This window comes from Macaca fascicularis, chromosome X, assembly GCF_037993035.2.
Source record: "Macaca fascicularis isolate 582-1 chromosome X, T2T-MFA8v1.1".
Lineage (NCBI taxonomy): Eukaryota > Metazoa > Chordata > Mammalia > Primates > Cercopithecidae > Macaca > Macaca fascicularis.
Genome location: NC_088395.1, coordinates 9,581,447 through 9,601,136, shown reverse-complemented (window position 1 = coordinate 9,601,136; position 19,690 = coordinate 9,581,447). Strand labels below are relative to the sequence as shown.

Genomic DNA, 19,690 nt, shown 5'->3' with positions numbered 1-19,690 from the left:
AGGTCACTAAGTTTTTCTATAAAACAATGACTGTAATAACAATATTGGCCGGGCGTGGTGGCTCATGCCTATAATCCCAGCACTTTGGGAGGCCGAGGCGGGCGGATCACAAGGTCAGGAGTTCGAGACCAGCCTGGCCAATATGGTGAAACCCTGTCTCTACTAAAAATACAAAAAAACATTAGCTGGGCTTGGTGGCGCATGCCTGTAATCCCAGCTACTCGGGAGGCTGAGGCAGAAGAACTGGTTGAACCTGGGAGGTGGAGGTTACAGTGAGCTGAGATTGCGCCACTGCACTCCAGCCTGGGTGACAGAGCGAGACTCCATCTCAAAAACAACAACAACAACAACAACAGAAAAGAACCACAATATTAACTGGTGACTGAGAAGCTCTTTGGTGTTCCGAACGTGTTTCTACATATGTTTATGTGGTCCCTATTTACTTTGATCTATGTATACCTTAAATGATGAAATGTTTAGAAGTGTCTCACGCAGGAAAACAAACACACAACTTGAGTATCAAAAGGAACATAAAAACATCACAGTGAGAGCAAATGTAAACAAAAAGCAGAAAGGCACAAGCAGGGGCAAGCACCCTTATGCAAAGAGCAGACCGGACCCTAGAACGTACAGAGGTCCTACGGTTGTGCTTCCAATAGGACCACGAGTTTCCCGTCAACCAGAGCAAAAGAAGTGAACTATGATGAGTTAGCGTTGTCGGAAAGCCGGCCATTTCTTAATTTTTCCACAGAGACAATTTTCCTACCAGCCTTCCGAGATGGATGTCTACATCTCCTAGGGAATTCATGCTGACAGAGCTCCTGGTGGTTACACCTTCTGCAGCACATATGGTAACAAGAGACCAGTAATGGCAATGCACAACTACCAGAAGCCAGTAGCCACCAAAAGGCAGAACTGGCCACACAGAGGCTCCAGGTGCAAGGGTGACAACACTAAAATTCAACACACTTGTGTGTCCAAAAAGTCGAACTCTAACCACCCACTAACATCTGGAAGGCACACAGCACACGGCAGGGATGTATCTGCAACCTAAACCACAATAATAAAGAAAGGGCTCATCTTCAGTAGGAAAATGAACATGCCCTGAAGAGTAATGTACAAAAAAAAACCACAAATGGCCACTCAGTACACCAGAAAAGTCTGACTTTGCTAGTCCCTGAAGAAATGCAAGTTAAAAATGAAATAACTTTTTTGCCTATCAAACCACAGAATTTTAAATATGTCTAATATTGACAAAGTTTTGGGAGAAGTAGGACTGCCCTGGACGATCGGTGCCTAGAGTGTAAATAGTAAGCACACACTTTTTGGAGGGCAACATGGTGATATTTTCTAATGCCTGCCTAGCAACTCCATGTCTAGAATTGTATCCCAAGGAAATCAACACAGAAGAGCACAAGCATTTCACTGCAGATATCTGCTGCAGTATTATTTACAACTGTCAAACACCAACAGCAGCCCTAAATGTCCACAGTATGGCTACAGGGTTGTTAGATTTTAGAATGTCATGCACTATACACATACAAGTTACAGAAAAAGGCAGCTTACATACAGTATGTGTAATATAATTGCATGTGTAAAAACATATATTTGCAAGGACTTCAAAGCAGATACACTTCCATGTTCCACAGTGGAGACTCTGGGTGATAGGATTGAGGGTGATTTGTAATATCTTCACTCTGCTTCCCAGAACTTCTACATATTCTTAATAAAAAGGTTTTAATTAGCAAAATTGATTTTTAAAATAGGAAATGTTAATAAAAACTATGTATCACAGCCTTGAAAGCTATGATCTCAGATTAGTATAAAACCTCATTCTCAAAAACATATGTGAAGCTTACAAAATCAGGAGTAATTTTGAATTTTGGGTGGCCCTGTGGTAAGATATAATAAAAACTAGTTAGAAGAGCATATCAGCTTCATAAATTAAGAGAAAATCTCAACCTTCCTTTTATCACAATTGCATGTGACCCCAAATTGTGGAAACCTCCCATCTCAGATTATTGCCTGCCTATCATCTAACTCAGCTGAATTAGAATCAGAAATGGACTGTTTATCCAATAGGCTTCAGATATTTGTTGTACACGACGTAACTTTATATGCATAATTACTATAGAAAACGTGTGTAGTACATATATGTGTATGGGTATGTACATGTGTGTACACACACACACACGTCTATAAACGTTGAAAATTTCTCTAGAATTTCTAGGTTGTTTTTTTTTTTTTCCACCCTTAATGGCCTCCAAGTACATTTAAGGGTCCAACGGGCCAGATTTTTTTTAACAGAATAATTTTATAACAAATTTCATGCAAGTTATACCCAAGAGCACCTTGTCAGTGAGTGGCTTTATGAGGCATTACCACAAGAAGACCGAAGTAGGTTTAGCTGTCAAGGGCATTTCCGTCAACAAAGCCCTGTTGGCAGAAAATGGAGTTTGCTGACAGAGCTGATTTTATTTGTAAATGGGTATCAAAGCTATTACACCTGTGCATGTATCTCATATATATTCATATGCTTTTGTTCCTGGAAACAATGATGGCAAATGAGCAAAACAGTGCAGCCACAAATCACCCCACAGAGCTGGAAATATGACTGAAGGGAAATGTGAGTCCCTGGCTTCTCTCCCTAAGAACCAAAAATGACTATAGCTGGAAGGTACCTTGGAAATAATTTAATCTTCAAGATCAAGGTAATGGTAAAAATAAAAAATAAACAATTTTTAAATAAGAAATAATTTAATCTGTGCCCCTTGTTTTATTGACGAAGAAATGGAAGGTCAGAATGGTTAGGTGGCTTCGCAAGCCACAACAATGCAGGCTGAGGAGCACACATGCTGTCTCCGCCTGGTTGACAGGTTTCTGTACTTCACCCCCAGAAGTCCAAACTGAAATTCCTTCTCACTGCACTGGCAGCACACTAGATAAGGGATGTGAAAGTTACAAAGAGAATAACTGGGAATTCTGGGGCCAGTTCTACATTCAGCCTTACCTGGAGGACCTTGGCCCGTTAGTCCGCAGGAGCCCACCAGACTGAAAATCAGCCATGCTGCCCCACGAGGGCTCTTCACTAACTGGCTGTGAGAATCCGGTCACCCCACCCCCAGTTTGCTTCATTATAAAATCAAGACGGTACCCGCATAGTAGGACCCAAGGTATACATGTGAAGAGGCACTGTGAACTTTCAGGAATTTTAAATAAGGAGTCTGCAAATATGTTTTAAAGGTAAACAAGTAAATAACTCTAGGACCTCTTCAGACATCCAGGGATGTCTACAAGCCTTCCAGAAATGACCCAACTATCTTACTTGCTCTTGGAAAAGCCAGCTGGAAATCAGTGCCCGAGGACAGGGGAAAGATGGGTGGATACAAGACAGCTTCTTCCCACTGCTCCCCCACCCTGGTCTTCTTAAAAATGTAATGCACATAAGAGGTAAAAAATTAAAGGTAGTGTAAAGTAAATGTATTCCAAAGGCCATATAAAATATTCCCTTCCTTCCTCAACCTCCAAAATCCAAAGGCAGACTCTGGAAGAGCAGCCAGCCCATGCAAAAAAAGCAGCAGCCAGCGTGCACTCACCAGGGTCATTAGTCCCCCCGGCTGGGCAACAGAGCCTTCTGTAGCCTATATGCTTGACACCAACATGTATGGTTATTCCTAGCACTCTGTGAAAAACCACTTCTGTGTGTGTTGTTCATGCCTCTGTAGATGAGAATTCCCCTGCAATTTTTTTCCTTAAGAGGTATGGTGTTGGTTTGGGTGGTGGGGGGCGTGGGGCGCGGGGGGAGGCAGAGACAGAAACAGAAAGGGACAAAGTATAAAATGCTTTTGCTACTATGTGCGACAAAAGAAAGAAATGTGCCTCTACCACCCATGCAATACTTTTCTGCAATAAAATAATAATAAATACTTGTAGAGTATGACCTCAAAGGTTCTATTCTGTAATGAAAAGAAATATGCCAACCATTCATCAACTTGGTACCAAATCTTCAGTTTTTTTATATGCTACATTAAAATATTATTTTCCATTCATATTATAAATCTTAAGACCATCTACAAGGCAGTAGGCTGTTTAGTTGTAAGCATTACCAGGTAGATTTCCAAAAGCCTTTCTTCAAACTCCTTTGCCTTTTTACCTTTCAACTAGCACAACCGCTAAAAACATGTATTTCAAAATGACACCTACTCATGTGAGTCAGTAAATGCAGACCAAAGAGAGAGTCTGTGTGTGCACACGTACTTATGCATCAATTTCCCTGTAAAAATGGCATCGACCCTCTGCACACACAAAAGCTTCCTTTAGTAAAGCAAAAGCATTCCAACCATTTAGAAATATAACCAAAACTAATCATCTCTTTCTTTTATCACAACATAAAAGGGAAGGAAAAGCGCACGTATAGTAAAACCCTTAAACTGTCACAATCACACCAAAGAGGAAAATAAAAGAATTGGAAAATGCTAAGAACCATGGTGATTCCATTTTCTCTATTTAAATTATCTCACTGCAATTAGCAGGCTATGTGCAAAACACTCAGGGAATATTTCTCATGACTAAACATGCACACCTGATTTCGCCGCTTTTTTTTTCATTTGGATGTAGCTGACTCACCATTTTTTCTCAATGTCCGCATTCAATGCCTGAGTAGTGGGAATGCCTGTTTCTTACTGCTACTGAAAAAGAAAAGGCAAACAAGGCAGACAAGTCTTCATGCGATGCTGGCGTCCTGCAGCCAGCTCCCTCAGGGAACCCATCTGCAGAACTCACACGGAGCAAGGGTCCCACATACCAAGGGCTGCAGTCCCATCAGTGCAGATGCTGGCTCTACGGCTTCCAGCCTAGAACACGGTGTTAAGAGCACTGCCTTCCAGTTCCAATGTGCTTTCAGCTAACTGTGAATCCCAAGCTGCAACAATTGCATGCATCCACAAGCACACATGCAGCACCGGCGAGCATACCCTCGCACATCCGTGTATGCCTGCAGAGCTCGAGCCGGAATCTGCACTCTGATTTGCATTATTTCTCATCTTCAGGCAGAAGAATAAACAATGAGAACACATTCGCCGACCTCGCCAGACCTTACCCACAGCATTGTGAGCTGACAAGCAACCTGCTTTTCAAGATAGCAGAACAAAAGAGCCACTGGGAACTACAAACCCCTAACAAACGGCGCAGGCGTCCTGAAACCAGTCCCATCTGGGACGAACTGCCCCGAGAGCAAACGCAAGGGTCCCTTACCCGGCTCTGCTTACCGCACTGGATGGGAGCTTGCCCAGCTGTGAAGGCAGCGATGTGCTTCAGGGACCTACAGCCCGCCTCTGCTGCAGCTCTCCTCCTGCCTACTGAATGGAGTCCTAAAGCCAAGCTCACAACAGCTGGCCTGTCTGTGCCTGCTGTCTTGTTGATGGGCAAGCTCACGCAGGCTCCGTCAACCTTCACCTCCACGGCTCAAGGCTCCGCTTGCATTTCCCATCACTTCATCAGCAACTCCTCGCCTCAGTGGGGAACATTTCCAACACTTCAGTGCTTAAACCCCAAAAGTCTTGTACTTTAAAACTCCAAAAGGTTTGGGGGGCAGTCTTCCTTTGTGTGTGTGTGTGTGTTCCGAGACAGGATCTTGCTCTGTCTCCCAGGCTGGAGTGCAGTGGAATGATCACGGCTCACTGTAGCCTCCAACTCCTGGGCTCAAGAGATCTTCCTGCCTCAGCCTCCCAAAGTGTTGGGATTACAGGTGTGAGCCACTGTGCCCAGCACTTATTATATTTTAACGGGGAAATATAGAAAGCCTACTGCACTGACGTTACAGCTTTCTCTATTTAGTGATGTTAGGTAATCCTATAACACATGTGACACACAGTTCAACTCCACAACCATAAGGAGGCAAAAGAAAACATTCAACAGCCTATTCTATGTCCATATATTCTTGGGTTGGTTACACACTCATTAGGAATGTAACCCATCAAGCAACTACCAAGTGTTTCCGGAAGTTTGAGTGTGTGCAAGGCACTCAGGGAAGAAGACAAAGGCAGGCTGGACCTGACTTTCCCAATTCACCATTTCACAATGATCTGTATTTAAAGTCCCTGAGCCCCACCTCCCTCTTAATGCAGCCCCAGACCTCAGCACCACAGCCCCTCCAGGAAGCAGCGTTGCCAGGTGCTGCACCTCACAGCCCTATCCCACCCTCCCTCATCCTGGGCTTAGCCACCAGGACAGAGTTTCTCTTTCCAACCTGCTCCTGTCAACCTCTTCTACATTCATAGCAGTTACTTCCAACTCTTGCTCATTTCTCCAAATAACATATGCTGCTTTGCAGCATATACTGTACCACTGCTATTTTAGATTTTTTATTTTTGCATGTCGACACTTGACCTTAGGCACTGTGCTGATTCATTAATGTTATATCCCTTAAGCAAGTAAGTAAGTCTGCGAGCAAGGTTGCTCTGCACATCCCCATGATCCAGGGCTGTGAGCTCAGCAAGCTTGGGGGGGACCTGACACACTTACACTGAGAAGCAGAATGAGGATTCGAGCCTGTGTCTTCGACTCCAAAGCCCACGTTCTTTCCAGTACTTTTCATCTTCATGTACTACTTTACCAAGTACATGTTCCTGTCTCTAAGAGAGGGTGCCATTCACCCTGGGCCATCTCCTTTTCTCAAATGCTCAACACATACTGCCAGGCCACGTACGGAACAGCAATCAGTTGATGGCTGATTAAATATTTTATTACAGGGCTGGGTGTGGTGGCTCACACCTATAACCACAGCACTTTTGGGAGGCTGAGGCAGGAGGATTGCTTGAGCCCAGGAATTGGAGACCAGCCTGAGTAACATGGCAAGACACCACCTCTACATAAAAATTTGTAAAAAATAAATATTTCATTACACTTTTTTTTTTTTTTGAGATGGAGTCTCACTCTGTCACCCAGGCTGAAACGCAGTGGCGTGATCTCAGCTCACTGCAACCTCCACCTCCCGGGTTCAAGGAATTCACCTGCCTCAGCCTCCCGAGTAGCTGAGATTACAGGTGCATGCCACCATGCCCAGCTAATTTTTGTATTTTTATTAGAGACGGGGTTTCACCATGTTGGCCAGGCTGGTCTCAAACTCCTGACCTCAGGTGATACGCCCACCTCAGCCTCCCAAAGTGCTGGGATTACAGGCGTGAGCCACTGCACCTGGCCAGGGTCTTGCTGTGTGGCCCAAGCTGGTCTCAAACTCCTGGCTTCAAGCAATCCTCCTGCCTCAACCTCCCAAAGTGCTTGGATTACAAGCATGACCCATTGCGCCTGGCCAGCATCTCATTTTAGAATGGGTTTAGATTACTAAAAAATTGCAACAGGCGGGAGAGAGCTCCCATATGCCCTCTACCCGCTTCCCCCTATTATTAACATCTGACTTACTATGGGGTGTGTTTGTCATAGTTAATGAATCAATATTGGTACATTAATATTAACTAAAGGCCACACTTTATTCCAATTTTCTTTTTACTCAATGTTCTCCTTCTGTCCTTGAACCTCATCCAGGTACTGCATCATACTCAAGCCTGCTTCCTCAGACTCCTTTTGCTGTGAGGGTGCTATAGCTTTAGACTGAACATTTGTGCCCCCCACTCTCAAATTCCTATGTTGAAATCTAACCCCCAGGTGATGGTGTTAGGAGGTGGGGCCTCTGGGAGGTGATGAGGTCATGAGGATGGAGCTCTTGTGAATGGGATTAGTGCCCTTATAAAAGGGACCCCTCAGAGCTCCCTCTCCCCTTCCACCATGTGAGGACGCAGCAGAGAGACAGCCATTTGTGAGGCAGAAAGCACCTTCACCAGACACCGAATCTACCAGTGCCTCGATCTTAGACTTCCCAGCCTCCAGAACTGTGACAAATATATTTCTGCTGTTTATAAGTCATATAATCTTAGGTATTTTATTATAGCAGCCTGAATAGGCTATGATAGTTTCTCAGGCTTTCCTTGTTTTTGATGACCTTAATAGTTTTGAAGAGGTCTGTTCCGGCATTTTGCAGCATGTCTCTCAATTGGGAACTGTCTGATGTGTTTTTATGATTAGCCTGGGACTTCTGGGAGAGAGACCACGGAAGTGAAGTGCCACTGTCATTCTATGATATCAAGGGGCATGCTGTCAACATAACTTACCTGTCAACGTTGACCCTGATCACTTGGTGAAGTCGGTAGACACCGGTTTCTCCACTGTGATGTTCCTCTCCTCGGCCCCCCTTGCCACACTGTACTCTTTGGAGGGAGCTTACTGTTGGCAGCCCATACTGAGTGTGGGGAGCTATGCTCCACCTCCTTAAGGGCAGAGTAGCTACATAAAGTATTTGCAATTTTCTGCACAGCAGATTTCTCTGTTCTTCATTTGTTAATTTATTCAACCATTCCATGTTATCAGTCTGGGCTGTGGATTCATTTTATATATTGGATTATAATCCACTACTAATTAATTTTGCTGCTTAACTTGTTCTGCCTTTGGTCACTGTTGGCTCCTGTGTCCCTATGACATATCCACACTGTTGTCACTGCTGGGTTTACTTATGGGTGTATTTGAGCACTTATTTTCTGGCACTATAAGATACTCCAGGCTCATCTTGTACAGTTCCTGCCCCAACCCTAGACTCAGCCATTCCTCTGAGGAGCCCTGGTTCCTTTTATTGGAGAAAAGCCTTAGAAAACAAGATCTGCATGCTGGCTGTGCTCTAGGAATCCTGTTTTTTTCATTTTTGTTTTTTATTTATTTATTTATTTATTTATGTATTTATGAGAGAGGGTCTCACTGTCACCCAGGCTGGAGTGCAGTGGCACCATCATAGCTCACTGCAGCCTTGACCTCCTGGGCTCAAGTGATCCTCCCAACCCAGCCTCCCAAATAACTGCAACTACAGGTTGCATCACCATGCCCAGCTAAATGTTTTTTGTACAGATGGGGTCTCACTATGTTGCCCAGGCTGGTACTGAACTCCAGGGCTCAAGCAATCTTCCCAGCCTCCCAAAGTGCTGGGATTATAGGCATGAACCCCTGTGCCTGGCCTAGGAATCCATTCTTAAAGGAGACTCTCCAAGAATTACTTCTAAACAGAAAGTACATTTATAATATTAAAGTTTATAATGCGGCTTTCCAGATAGCCATGTTTCTTAGAGCGAGGCATAATTATCAGGGCTTATAAGATGCTCAAATCTTTTTGTAGATTGTATAGTATTAATACTATTAAGACTTTAAAATCTTAATCATTGTAATAAAATGCATACAAATCTGCTTTTAATAGACACAAAACATTTGTGCCCTTGAAAAATTCCACAAATAAAAAAAGAACAGAATGAAATCACCACCCCAGTTCCCTTATGTTCTGAAAGAACTTCCTCCTCACCTCTTAGACAGTCTTGGTGAAACCTCAAACTTTTCTGAGTCACTTTCCATGAATTGAGCGGCATGCCCAGCCCATGTGGTCCAAAGGCAACCTTCCCTAACCCAGGCTATCACTAACAAGTCAGAAAAGCTGGTGCTACAGCATCCTGCGTGCTCCTGCATTCTTGGGCTGTGAACAAGCCACAGCCCCCTCTACTTGGACAAAGCAAACTTCCCCAAGTTAACCATACTAGGGATGGGGAGGCAGATATCATGTTGCAAGATAATCATGAACTATCACAAAGAAGCCTCTTTGAAAACATCCAGACAGACTGCCACTGGGTTCCATGCTCCCTGTGCTGGAAGCACGCTCATGTAAGACCATCCCTTTCATCCCTCCACTAAGCCCAACATGGTCAGCAAGCAAACCTTTGTGTAAAGGACCAGATGGCAGATATTTTCAGCTCTAGGAGCCATCTGATCTGTTGCAATGACTCAACTCTCTGCCATTATAGAGAGGAAGCAGCCACAGGCGGTCTGTGAGCAAATGGATGTGGCTGCATGCCAATAAAACTTTATTTAAAAAAACAGACAGGGGGCCAGAGTTGGCCTGTTGACCATAGTTTGCTAACCCCTGACTAAAGCAATGATTACACAATTCTTTCCTCTGTTGAGTCATCAATATCTGCTTCCCTAGAACTCGAAACCAGTGAGTCTAGGGGTGCTTTATCATATTCTTCGAAGTAGAGAAGAAAGTTGCTCTGCTCCCCCAGGAACTTGTTTCCAAGTGACCCTGACCTAGACCCCTCAGACTTTCACCATCTGACACCACCCGATTTGGGTGAGCTGCTTGAGAGTGTCTCACAAATCATGAGACTCAAGCTCTGCAGACAATTCCGGAAGTGATCTGAGGAAGGATGGGATGCAGGTGTGTGGGATTTGCTTAGGAGATGGGGAGCCGGGAGGGAGCTCTGGTGCATACAGTGGGCTAACACAGAGTGGAGAGCAGCACGGCAGTGTGGAGACTTTCTATTCAGAGACACAGCCTGTGTCACACCGACTCCAGTCATGCTCAGGGAGCCACAGGTAAAACCACCTGTGCCTGGTAAACAGGAGGCAGGGCTGACTCACAGAAAGAAACAAATGACTTGAAAGAAGGGACCAGGTGAGTTCTGCAGGGGACATCCACATACCTGACTCAGAGGTTTCCTTGTCTTGCTTCCTGCTTTAGGGCAGGGCAGGAAGGAATGTGAAGAAGGGAAAGGCCCCTGTGGCTGCTGGGTTCGGTGGGACAATAGGGATGCTGCCCACCTCCCCTGCCACTCCCCACCAGGGGGACCAGCAAGGGCTGGAATCTAGCCAGAGTCCTCTTAGCAGGCCTGCAGGGAGGGCAACCTGGTCACTGTGTGGCTGCTTTTGCGCCATCACGGCAGAGCTGAGCGGTCGCAGCAGGGACACTAATTCCCTCTGAGCCAAAAATATTTATCATCTCATTTTCCCCAACCTTTGTCAATCTCTGAACTACAGCCACTTAATGCACAGACCCATTTTATTTATTTATTTATTTATTTTTGAGACAGTTTCACTCTTGTTGCTCAGGCTGGAGTGCAGTGGCACCATCTCGGCTCACGGCAACCTCCGCCTCCCAGGTTCAAGCGATTCTCCTGCCTCAGCCTCCCCAGTAGCTGGGATTACAGGTGCCTGCCACCACACCTGGCTAATTTTTTAGTAGAGACGGGGTTTCACCATGTTGGCCAGGCTGGTCTCGAATTCCTGACCTCAGGTGATCCACCCGCCTTGGCCTCCCAGAGTGCTGGGATTACAGCATGAGCCACCACGCCTGGCCTGACAGACCCATTTTAAACTAAAAAGAAGTTTTCTTATGGATTCCCAGTGCTGAGATTTTTTTTTAAAGACTGAGATAAAATTAATATGTCATAAAATTTGCCCTTTGAAACAGCACAGTTCAGTAGTTTTTAGTATAGTCACAACAGTCACCATCACCACTATCTAATTCCAGAGGATTTTCATTACTCCAGAAAGAAACGCCATGCTCATGAACAGTCTCTCCCTCACTTCTGCCCCCTTAACCCCTGGCAGCCACTAATCTACTTTCTATCTACAGATGTGCCTATTCTGGACATTTTATATAAATGGCATCATACAATATGTGGTTTTGATTTTTTTATTAGACTGTTTAATGTCTATATATAAAATCTGTTTCCTTATTTTAATAGTTCTTAGGCTATAAAACACAAAACAAAGTTGCAAGTTATATGCAAGCAAAACTGTAAAGCTGATGTCGGGTCTATATGACAGGTGATGTGGCTTTGCTGAGCATGAACCATGATGCTCACGGCCCGGGGCACTGCAGCGCCGCTGCTTCTTGGCCCAGCTATCAAAGTTTCCTGGGTGCCACAGAAGGACTAATCTCAGCCATCACTTTTGTTTCGACTAACAGGGGACAGAGTTCTGCTGGCATAGTACCCTGATGTCCTTCTTGTCCCTCATCCACGGGAGAGCACATCATTTACAGGGGAGTCCTGAACTTACTCTTTACTCCCACCAAAGGAAATTGGGTCAGCACTGCGGTCAATGAGACTCACACACACAGCCATGGTCTTGCACACCATCCACAACACTTGATTTAGATTCTAAGAGCTAGCATGGAAACGAAAACACAAAAATTTAAACTGGCAAAGAGGACAGACATGTTGCCAAGGATGTGCTCCAAGTGCCACGTGTGAGAAAGCCCAAAGCAGAAATACATCACTGGCTCCCGCATCATCACCGCCCATGCGTCAGTCCTCCTTCGCCCTCCAGCCTTCTGGATTCTCCTGGCGGTGGAGGTGGTGGTGAGCTGTGTGGTATGAAGAGGCCTGAAGCGGGCTGTTCAGCTGGCCCGGGGGGGATGCAGACCTGACACATACTGCTAGCTCTGGTGGCCTCCTCTAGGAATTCTTTGGGTTTGTGCAGATTTAAAAGACACAAAACTTGTGGGAATATTTGAATGCATTTTCTATTTATATTGAGAAGGAGGTGACTCAGAACGATTTCTTTTTTTATTTCAAATGTGTGGGCCTTCAGAAAACAGATGAGCTAAATCGATTTCTGAGACTAACTGCAAGGACCTAACAGCCACATAAGACACTGAATCTCTGGGACTCTTAAGTCAAACTTTAAAAATGAACACATTGGCTGGGTGTGGTGCGGTGACTCACCCTTGTAATCCCAGCACTCTGAGAGGCCGAGGCAAGAGGATCACTTGAGGCCAGGAGTTTGAGGCCAGCCTGAGCAACACTGCGAGGCCTTGTCTACAAAAACTTTTTTTGTTTTTTTAATGAGCTAGGTGTGCTGGCGCATGCCTGTGATCCCAGCTACTTGGGAGGATCGCTTGAGCTTGGAGGTAGAGGCTGCAGTGAGCCATGATTGTGCTACTGCACATCAGCCTGGGCGACAGAGCGAGACCCTGTCAATGAATCAATCGATTGATCAATCTGTACAGCCTTCTGGGTGGGTGTGTCACCTCGGCCCAACCTGGGTGGGGGACTGGACTAGGACGCAGCCAAGAGGAATGGAGGCTAGAAGAAGCTAAAGGGGAGAATGGACATCTACATTTCCAGGTAGCTCTCTGGAGAAAGGTGAAAGCCCCAAAGGATCCCGTAACGTGCGAACTCAGCCAAGGTCAGCCCAGAGGCTGAGAGCTTTGAAGAACGCAGCCAGCTGACAAGAAAGGAGGCCAGAGGAGAGGCAGAGCGGAGCGGGGCTGCCACCTCAGCACGTGCTACGGGAGTCTCTCCCCCAAGAGAGGCCGCCAGTGGCTCACCTGGCTAGCGGGAGCTCTTGGGTAGGCACCAGGGATGGGGCTGCTGGGAAACAAAGGGGCAGCTTTCCACAGGGCTGGATTCTTCTGGAAAGGCAAGTCTCAGGCCACAGCCTGGGAGTCACATGAGGGATCAAGGAGCCTGTGCAAGTACAGCTGTGTATGTTGGCACCCAACCACGGGGCAGCAACTGTTGTATTTTTTGTAGAGATGGGGCATTGCTAGGTGGCCTCAGCTGGTCTCGAACTCCTGGACTCAAGTGATCCACCTGCCTCAGCCTCCCAAAGTGCTGGGATTAGAGACACATGCCACTGTGCCCTGCTCAATGACACAGATTCTGTTTGTAGAAGACTGCTTACCTGCCCCATCTAGAACTGAGATGCTTGAGTTAAATTTTCCTCTGCATTTCCCTCTGGCTTCCCTCAGCTCTGGCATCTAGGGACGTTGGTCACTTTCAGCCTCCTTTTGCACTCTTCTCCCTCCACACGAGGGCTTTGTGGATCTGCCTCCCTGCTCTCGCTTCTCCTCCTTAGCTGAAATCCTGTAACCGTAAACTATCACCTGAAAGCTACTCCTTCTAAATAATGTGGAATCACGAGACCAAACCAAAAAGTAAACAAACAGGTGGCCGCCTGTCTCGATTCTGGGTTTAAGTTCCCATGGGTATAAATGTAAGGGGAAATTGTAGTTGCAAAGTAAGGTATAAAAACAAGGCCAGGTGTGGTGGCTCACACCTGTAATCCCAGCACTTTGGGAGGCTGAGATGGGTGGATCGCTGGAGCTCAGGAGTTCAAGACCAGCTTGGGCAACATGGTGAGACCTCATCTTTACAAAAAAATACAAAAATTAGCTGGCATGGTGGTGTGTACCTGTAGTCCCAGCTACTCCAGAGGCTGAGGTGGGAGGATCACTTGAGCCCAGGAGGTGGAGGCTGCGGTGAGCAGAGGTTGCACCACTACACTCCAGCCTGGGCGACATGGCGAGACCCTGTCTCAAAAAACTACATAAAAAAAAAAGACATAAAGACAAGCCCACTAGACCCATACTACAGTCTCTCTCCTACAGCTACCGTTTATCCCTTCCGGGGTGAGGCTGTTACATCCTGCACAAGAAGAACCTTTCTGTTCAGCATGCAGTACTACACTGTACAAAGCCATGCACAATGCTGGGCTCTGCCCCGACAAAATTCCAAGATCAAGTTTCACCTTTTTATCCTGACCCAATCCAGCACAGTCTTCATAATTACCTAGCACAGCAGCTCAGAATGGAAAGCTTCAATTGCCCTGAGCTAATTGAAGGCCAGGGAAAGCAAACGTCTGCCCTAAAGTGACAAATGAGGGGGAGAGCTTGGATGATAAATCTGTTACTTGTTCTGAAATCTACATGAAGGAGCTTGTTTTGTAAATGAAAAATTGGTCTTCACACGAACCTCTGTACACCAAGTCACCTCTCAGGGAAAACATCCAGGAAGATGACCCTCAGGTTCATTTAGCTTGTTTACAAATATTATATGAAAGCAAACTGTTCCCTAAAGAGCTCTATTTCATATGCATTCAATGTTCAGCTGGTATTAGGATTTAGGATATACTCTCATTCTTCGCCTCCCCTCCCATCTGTCCCAACAAAATACAAGCCTGAGGTCAGTGCCAGCTCATCAGTGCTTGGCAGTGGCTCCTGCAGGCGGGGGCGGAAGTGGCTGCAAGAAGGCAGAGAAGGAAGACACTGCCAGCACCCACAGCTCCAGAGGCCGCCCCCGGATCTCATTTCAGTGCCAGTCTCTGGAGCCACCCAGAACACAGTCCTCACCCAAGGCCTCTCGAAATTGAGGAGCAACGAACAAATGTGGTACCTCTAAACTTTCCTACGAGGTCTAAAATCTCATACCAAAAACAGATCTGTGCTACCAAATTTATTTTGAGATGTTTATGTCTTCTTGATTCCAAATGCCATACTAGTGCAGAAGGATAAGTAGAGGCGATTTCACTTACTAGTGTGTAAACTAAAATTCTAAATAAAATTTTAGGACACAGAATGTACCAATATGGAAAGATTATTCACCACAATCAAGAAAGACTGACTCAAGGAAGGTCAGGCTGATATTTATCCATTCAGCCACCAATCCATCTGCTTATATATCCACCTACCCATCCTTCTATCTTCCCATTCACTCACCCATCCACCTTCCCATGCCTCCATCCATCCATGCACCCATGTATCCATCCATGCCCTTACCCTTCCATCCATTCACCTACCCTCCCATCCATCCACCCACTCACCCTCCCTTTCATCCATCCATCCATCCACCCACTTATTTTTCCATTCGTCCATCCATCCACTTACCCTCCCATCCATCCATCCATACACCTCTGTATCCATCCACATACCCATCTATCCATCCATCCATCCACTTACTCTTCCATTCATCCATCTATCCATCCATGTACCCCTACATCTCATCCATGTATCCATCCATGCATCCATCTATCCACTTACCCTTCCATCCATCCAACTATTCATCCACCCACCCTCCCCATCCTCCAACTATCTACCTGAGGACTGGTCCATCCGTCTACTCATCCACCCATCTGTCCATCCACCACTCCTTCCATTCATCCAACCATTTATTGAGCACGTAATCTGCGCAGGATATATGTCAGGTACAGGGTACTGAGAAATGAAAAAGAAAAATCCAGTCTTCTGGGAGCCAACAGTCCAGCCCAGCAGACAGCAAGGAATAGTGAAAGTGTGCAAATACATTCGTGAAGTGAGTTTAAGAGTCACTGTCCCCCTGCGAAACCATCCCAGTCTGAAGAGGTTAGCACATTCACGGGGCAGTAGATGTCCACTTTCAAAGTAAACTCTTAAAAGATGGAATGATTGAACCAGAAGGTGTGTACGACTGTCAACCTTCAGTTGCATGGTGTCAAGGAACCCTCCAGACAGGTTCCTCAAAAAGCCCTCCAGTCAGGTTTTGCCAAATGCCCCTCTTCTGTGCCACCCACAAGGTGACAGCTCCCTCTTCCCTTCATCTTAAAGGCTTTCACATCTGTCATGAACATAAAGCCTGATCAGCTCAAGGGTAGGATGACACCTCCTGAGAGAGCTGACAGAAGTGGTTACTATAAAGGTAGAATGGAGAAGCAGGGACATTTCTCCCAGTGTTAGGGACTGAACTGTGCCCCACAAAATCCATGTGCTGAAGCCCTAACCCTTAGTATCTCAGAATGTGACTGCATTGGAAGACAGGACCTTAGAAGAAGTAATTAAGGCAAAATTAGGTAATTGGGTTCCATTGGGGAGGGCTCTGATCCAATAGGACTGGGGTCCTTATAAGAAGAAATGATACAAAAATGCACAGAGGGACGACCCTGTGAGGACACAGGGAGAAGACAGCATCTACAAGCCTAGGAGAGAGGCCCCAGGAGGAATCAGCCCTGTCACACTTTGATCTGGAACTTCCAGCCTCTAGGATTGTGGGAGAATCCACTTCTGTTGTTTGAGCCCCCCAGTCTTGGGGAGTTTGTTATGGCCACACTAGGAAACAGACCCAGTATTCAAGGGGCCCCAAGTCAGCAGGAGAGAGCATTTCCCCAAAGCAGGCTCCTGCTGGCTATGATGCCTGACCTTGCAGGTCTGGGGTGAAGCCTCTGATGGCAGTGAGGGTGGCGGGCGGTGGGCTGTTCAGGACAGAAGAGCTGGAGGGAAGCAAACGTGCTGGGTCTGCTCCCTCAGGTTCAGTTCTATTTTAGCTCAAACACCACCTGTTTCTCCCAAAACCCAGCCAGAAGTCACTTTGCTCTCTCTCCTCTGAGCTTCTGAAGCATCACATAACTTAAAAAAAAAGTATCATCAATTCAATTTGCCCTACTTGTCTTTATATTAACATAGGATCTTGAACTTCACAAAAAATGTTATCTCTATTTGGTTCACCTGAGCAACAACAACAACAACAAAAATTCTGATCTCAACATTCTTTTGTTATCCAAACAGAATACAACAATACATACTTTTTGTTATGCATCGGTTATCACAGCAGCACTTCATATGATTTACACAGACATGTCTATGTTATTTTAAACTTATGCAAAACATTGGGTATCTTCAAACCTTTGTATTCTAGATTTTCTTTTTGGTGGGCAAAGGACAATCCCTTGCCTGAACTTTGACTTCTATTATTTTCCATTTAAATTTTTCAAGTGTATTCTTTCTTGCTGGTCCTTCAGAAATTAAAGAGTCTCTGAAAAAAGTTGAAAACAACTTTTCAACCCACATATTCCCAAATTTCATCACGCCTCACCACTCAAAAAAAAAAAAACAAAAAAAACGCACCCAACAATTCTGAAAATTGCTGGGTTAGTAGCTCAAAAGCAGAGAGTTTCTGGAACCAATTTCTTTGGAGTGGCTATGCAGTCTGCTGGAAGACACGGCCTTGATGAATGAGGCATGGGGCCCCTGCTTCCTCTCGATCCTTTCAGTATCGACAGTGCCATTCACTCACTCTCACACAGCCTGCACGTGACAGCTGTTCAGGGCGACCCCCTCCATGCACAGCAGAGCTATACATTCTCACCAGCACGGGTGCCCTCTGCACAGATGATACGCTTGTGGCATCAAGCACAGCGCAGGGGCAAAGCAAGGCCCGCATGTGCAGAGCCCATCGAGCACTGCCCGTGATATACCGCACGGCCGGCCTCAACGGCCTGGGAGCTGGCTTGGAAAACAGACTGCAGCTGGTGCTCGGCACGTGACCCACTTGGAATCCACAGTCATAAAGCTCTAATTGTGCTTCTCAGACACAGCTAAATTCTGTAGGTGGATTATTCGTCGGCCTTTCTGACCCACGCATTCTTGGTTTCAGCCTCAGAGTCTGTTAAGTAACTGCAGAGACTTCCTCCCCAAGCAGACACACAATATCAATCCTGTCGCTGCAGAGTCACATAAATATTTGATCCCCTTGTAGAAGGCTAACAGCTCTGTTTAAGGCCAAATGAAATAAAACCCCATTACATGAGGCTCTTGAAAGCAAACTTTTAAATTGGTAATTTCTGCAACAGAACCTTGAGTTTTGAGGTCGGTGTTTAACGTGAATGTCACAGCAATCACACAAGATTCTCAAGGCGACAGAACAATCCACACCCAGGAACCCTGTCGTGCATTTACTCCCATCCCTCCAACCGCCTTTTATAAACAAGATTGCACCACATCTTCTGCAGAGACGCACTCTCCTCCTGCCCTCCTCATGTGATGAAGGGGAAGATTATACTATTTTTTTTTTTTTGAGACAGGGTCTCACTCTGTTGCCCAGGCTGGAGTGCAGTGGTGCAATCCCCATTCACTGCAACGTCCACTTCCTGGGTTCAAGCGATTCTTGTGCTTGAATGAGTAGCTCAGCCTCCAGAGTAGCTGGGACTACAGGAACCTGCCACCACACCCGGCTAATTTTTTTGTTTTTTTCTATTTTTAGTGAGACGGGATCTCACCATGTTGCCCAGGCTGGTCTTGAACTCCTGGGCTCAAGCAATTCACCTGCCTCAGCCTCCCAAAGTGCTGGGAATACAGGTGTGAACCACTACGCCTGGCCCAGATTATACTATGTATTTAATCTAACCCTGTCCTCGCCACAACTAAGCGGCCTAGTGCACATTCTGGAATTACGGCACAAAACGCTCTAATCTCCTGCTGCTGCCACAGTTTCTGCAGATGCTTGCAGCCTCTCTTTGGGAGTCGACTAACTCGATTTCTATTTTAAAGCTCAAAATTAACTCATTAACTAGGTCCAATTTAGGAAAGCCTGCCCGTTCCTTTCCTACTAATAATCCTTAGAGGCAACTCCGATTTCCAGGCCGCAGCTAGGCACACAGCTGTGTGCTAGATAGCTAAAGCTGCCCTTCCATAAGGCGCTCTGTGCAAAGACGTGCAGCTCCAGTATGTTAAACTGGACTTCTCATTATGTCTCCATAAGCAGTCTTACCGTGTGGAAAACACAGTAGCCATTTTAAGAACCAAAAAAATGTCACCGCCGTGTAAGAAGGCCTCCCTGCCCTGGGATGTGTCTCTGGGCAGGGCCGCAGGGTGCACAGGCTCTGCCCAGACCTCCAGTGCATCAGGGATGATGGAAATTATGCTGGATTTCAGCCGCTTTGGGTTTGGCAAAAGCCAGACGTCTAGCCATGTTAACCAAGCACCCACCCATACAGAAGCCCACCCCCAGACACCTCTTCAGTAACTCTGAATCCAAATTTCACCCACCTCAGCGTGGACTGTCCCTCCTTGGCCCGGACTGCGAAGGGAAGCTCTTCTCTGTGCTCGCCAGGGTCCCCTGCCTGCCTTCGCAGTTCGACAGAAGCTTCCTGCAAAGGGCAACACAGTAAGACACCAAGTCCTCAAGCTGCCTTCCTCAGGACATCTGTGATTATGAAAGCCCTCATTTGTGGGTTTGCCTTGCCAGGGCAGCTCTACAAAGCATTTCATTGAGACGACTGAACTAAGACCCCG

The 19,690-nt window shown here is 46.1% G+C and overlaps 1 protein-coding gene across 18 annotated transcripts in view; it reads right to left on the bottom strand.

Moving 5' to 3' along the window:
- The window catches only part of SHROOM2 (shroom family member 2), a 164,498-nt gene that overhangs the window by 33,701 nt on the left and 111,107 nt on the right, over window positions 1-19,690 (bottom strand). For 2 of the 18 annotated variants that reach the window (XM_074029354.1, XM_074029359.1), the window contains exons 1-2: window positions 5,268-5,363; window positions 4,627-4,688 (exon numbers count right to left, since the gene is read on the bottom strand). The exons of 2 other annotated variants lie outside the window; for them this stretch is intronic. Coding sequence is in view for 4 of the 16 variants with exons in the window: in XM_005592935.4 (XP_005592992.3) it covers window positions 19,445-19,545 (101 nt within the window). In the remaining 12 variants the exon portion in view is untranslated. Of the gene's footprint in view, window positions 1-4,626; window positions 5,364-19,444; window positions 19,546-19,690 lie in introns of those variants that run through there. 14 more of the 18 variants (XM_074029353.1, XM_074029358.1, XM_005592935.4 and 11 more) reach the window with 7 other exon arrangements.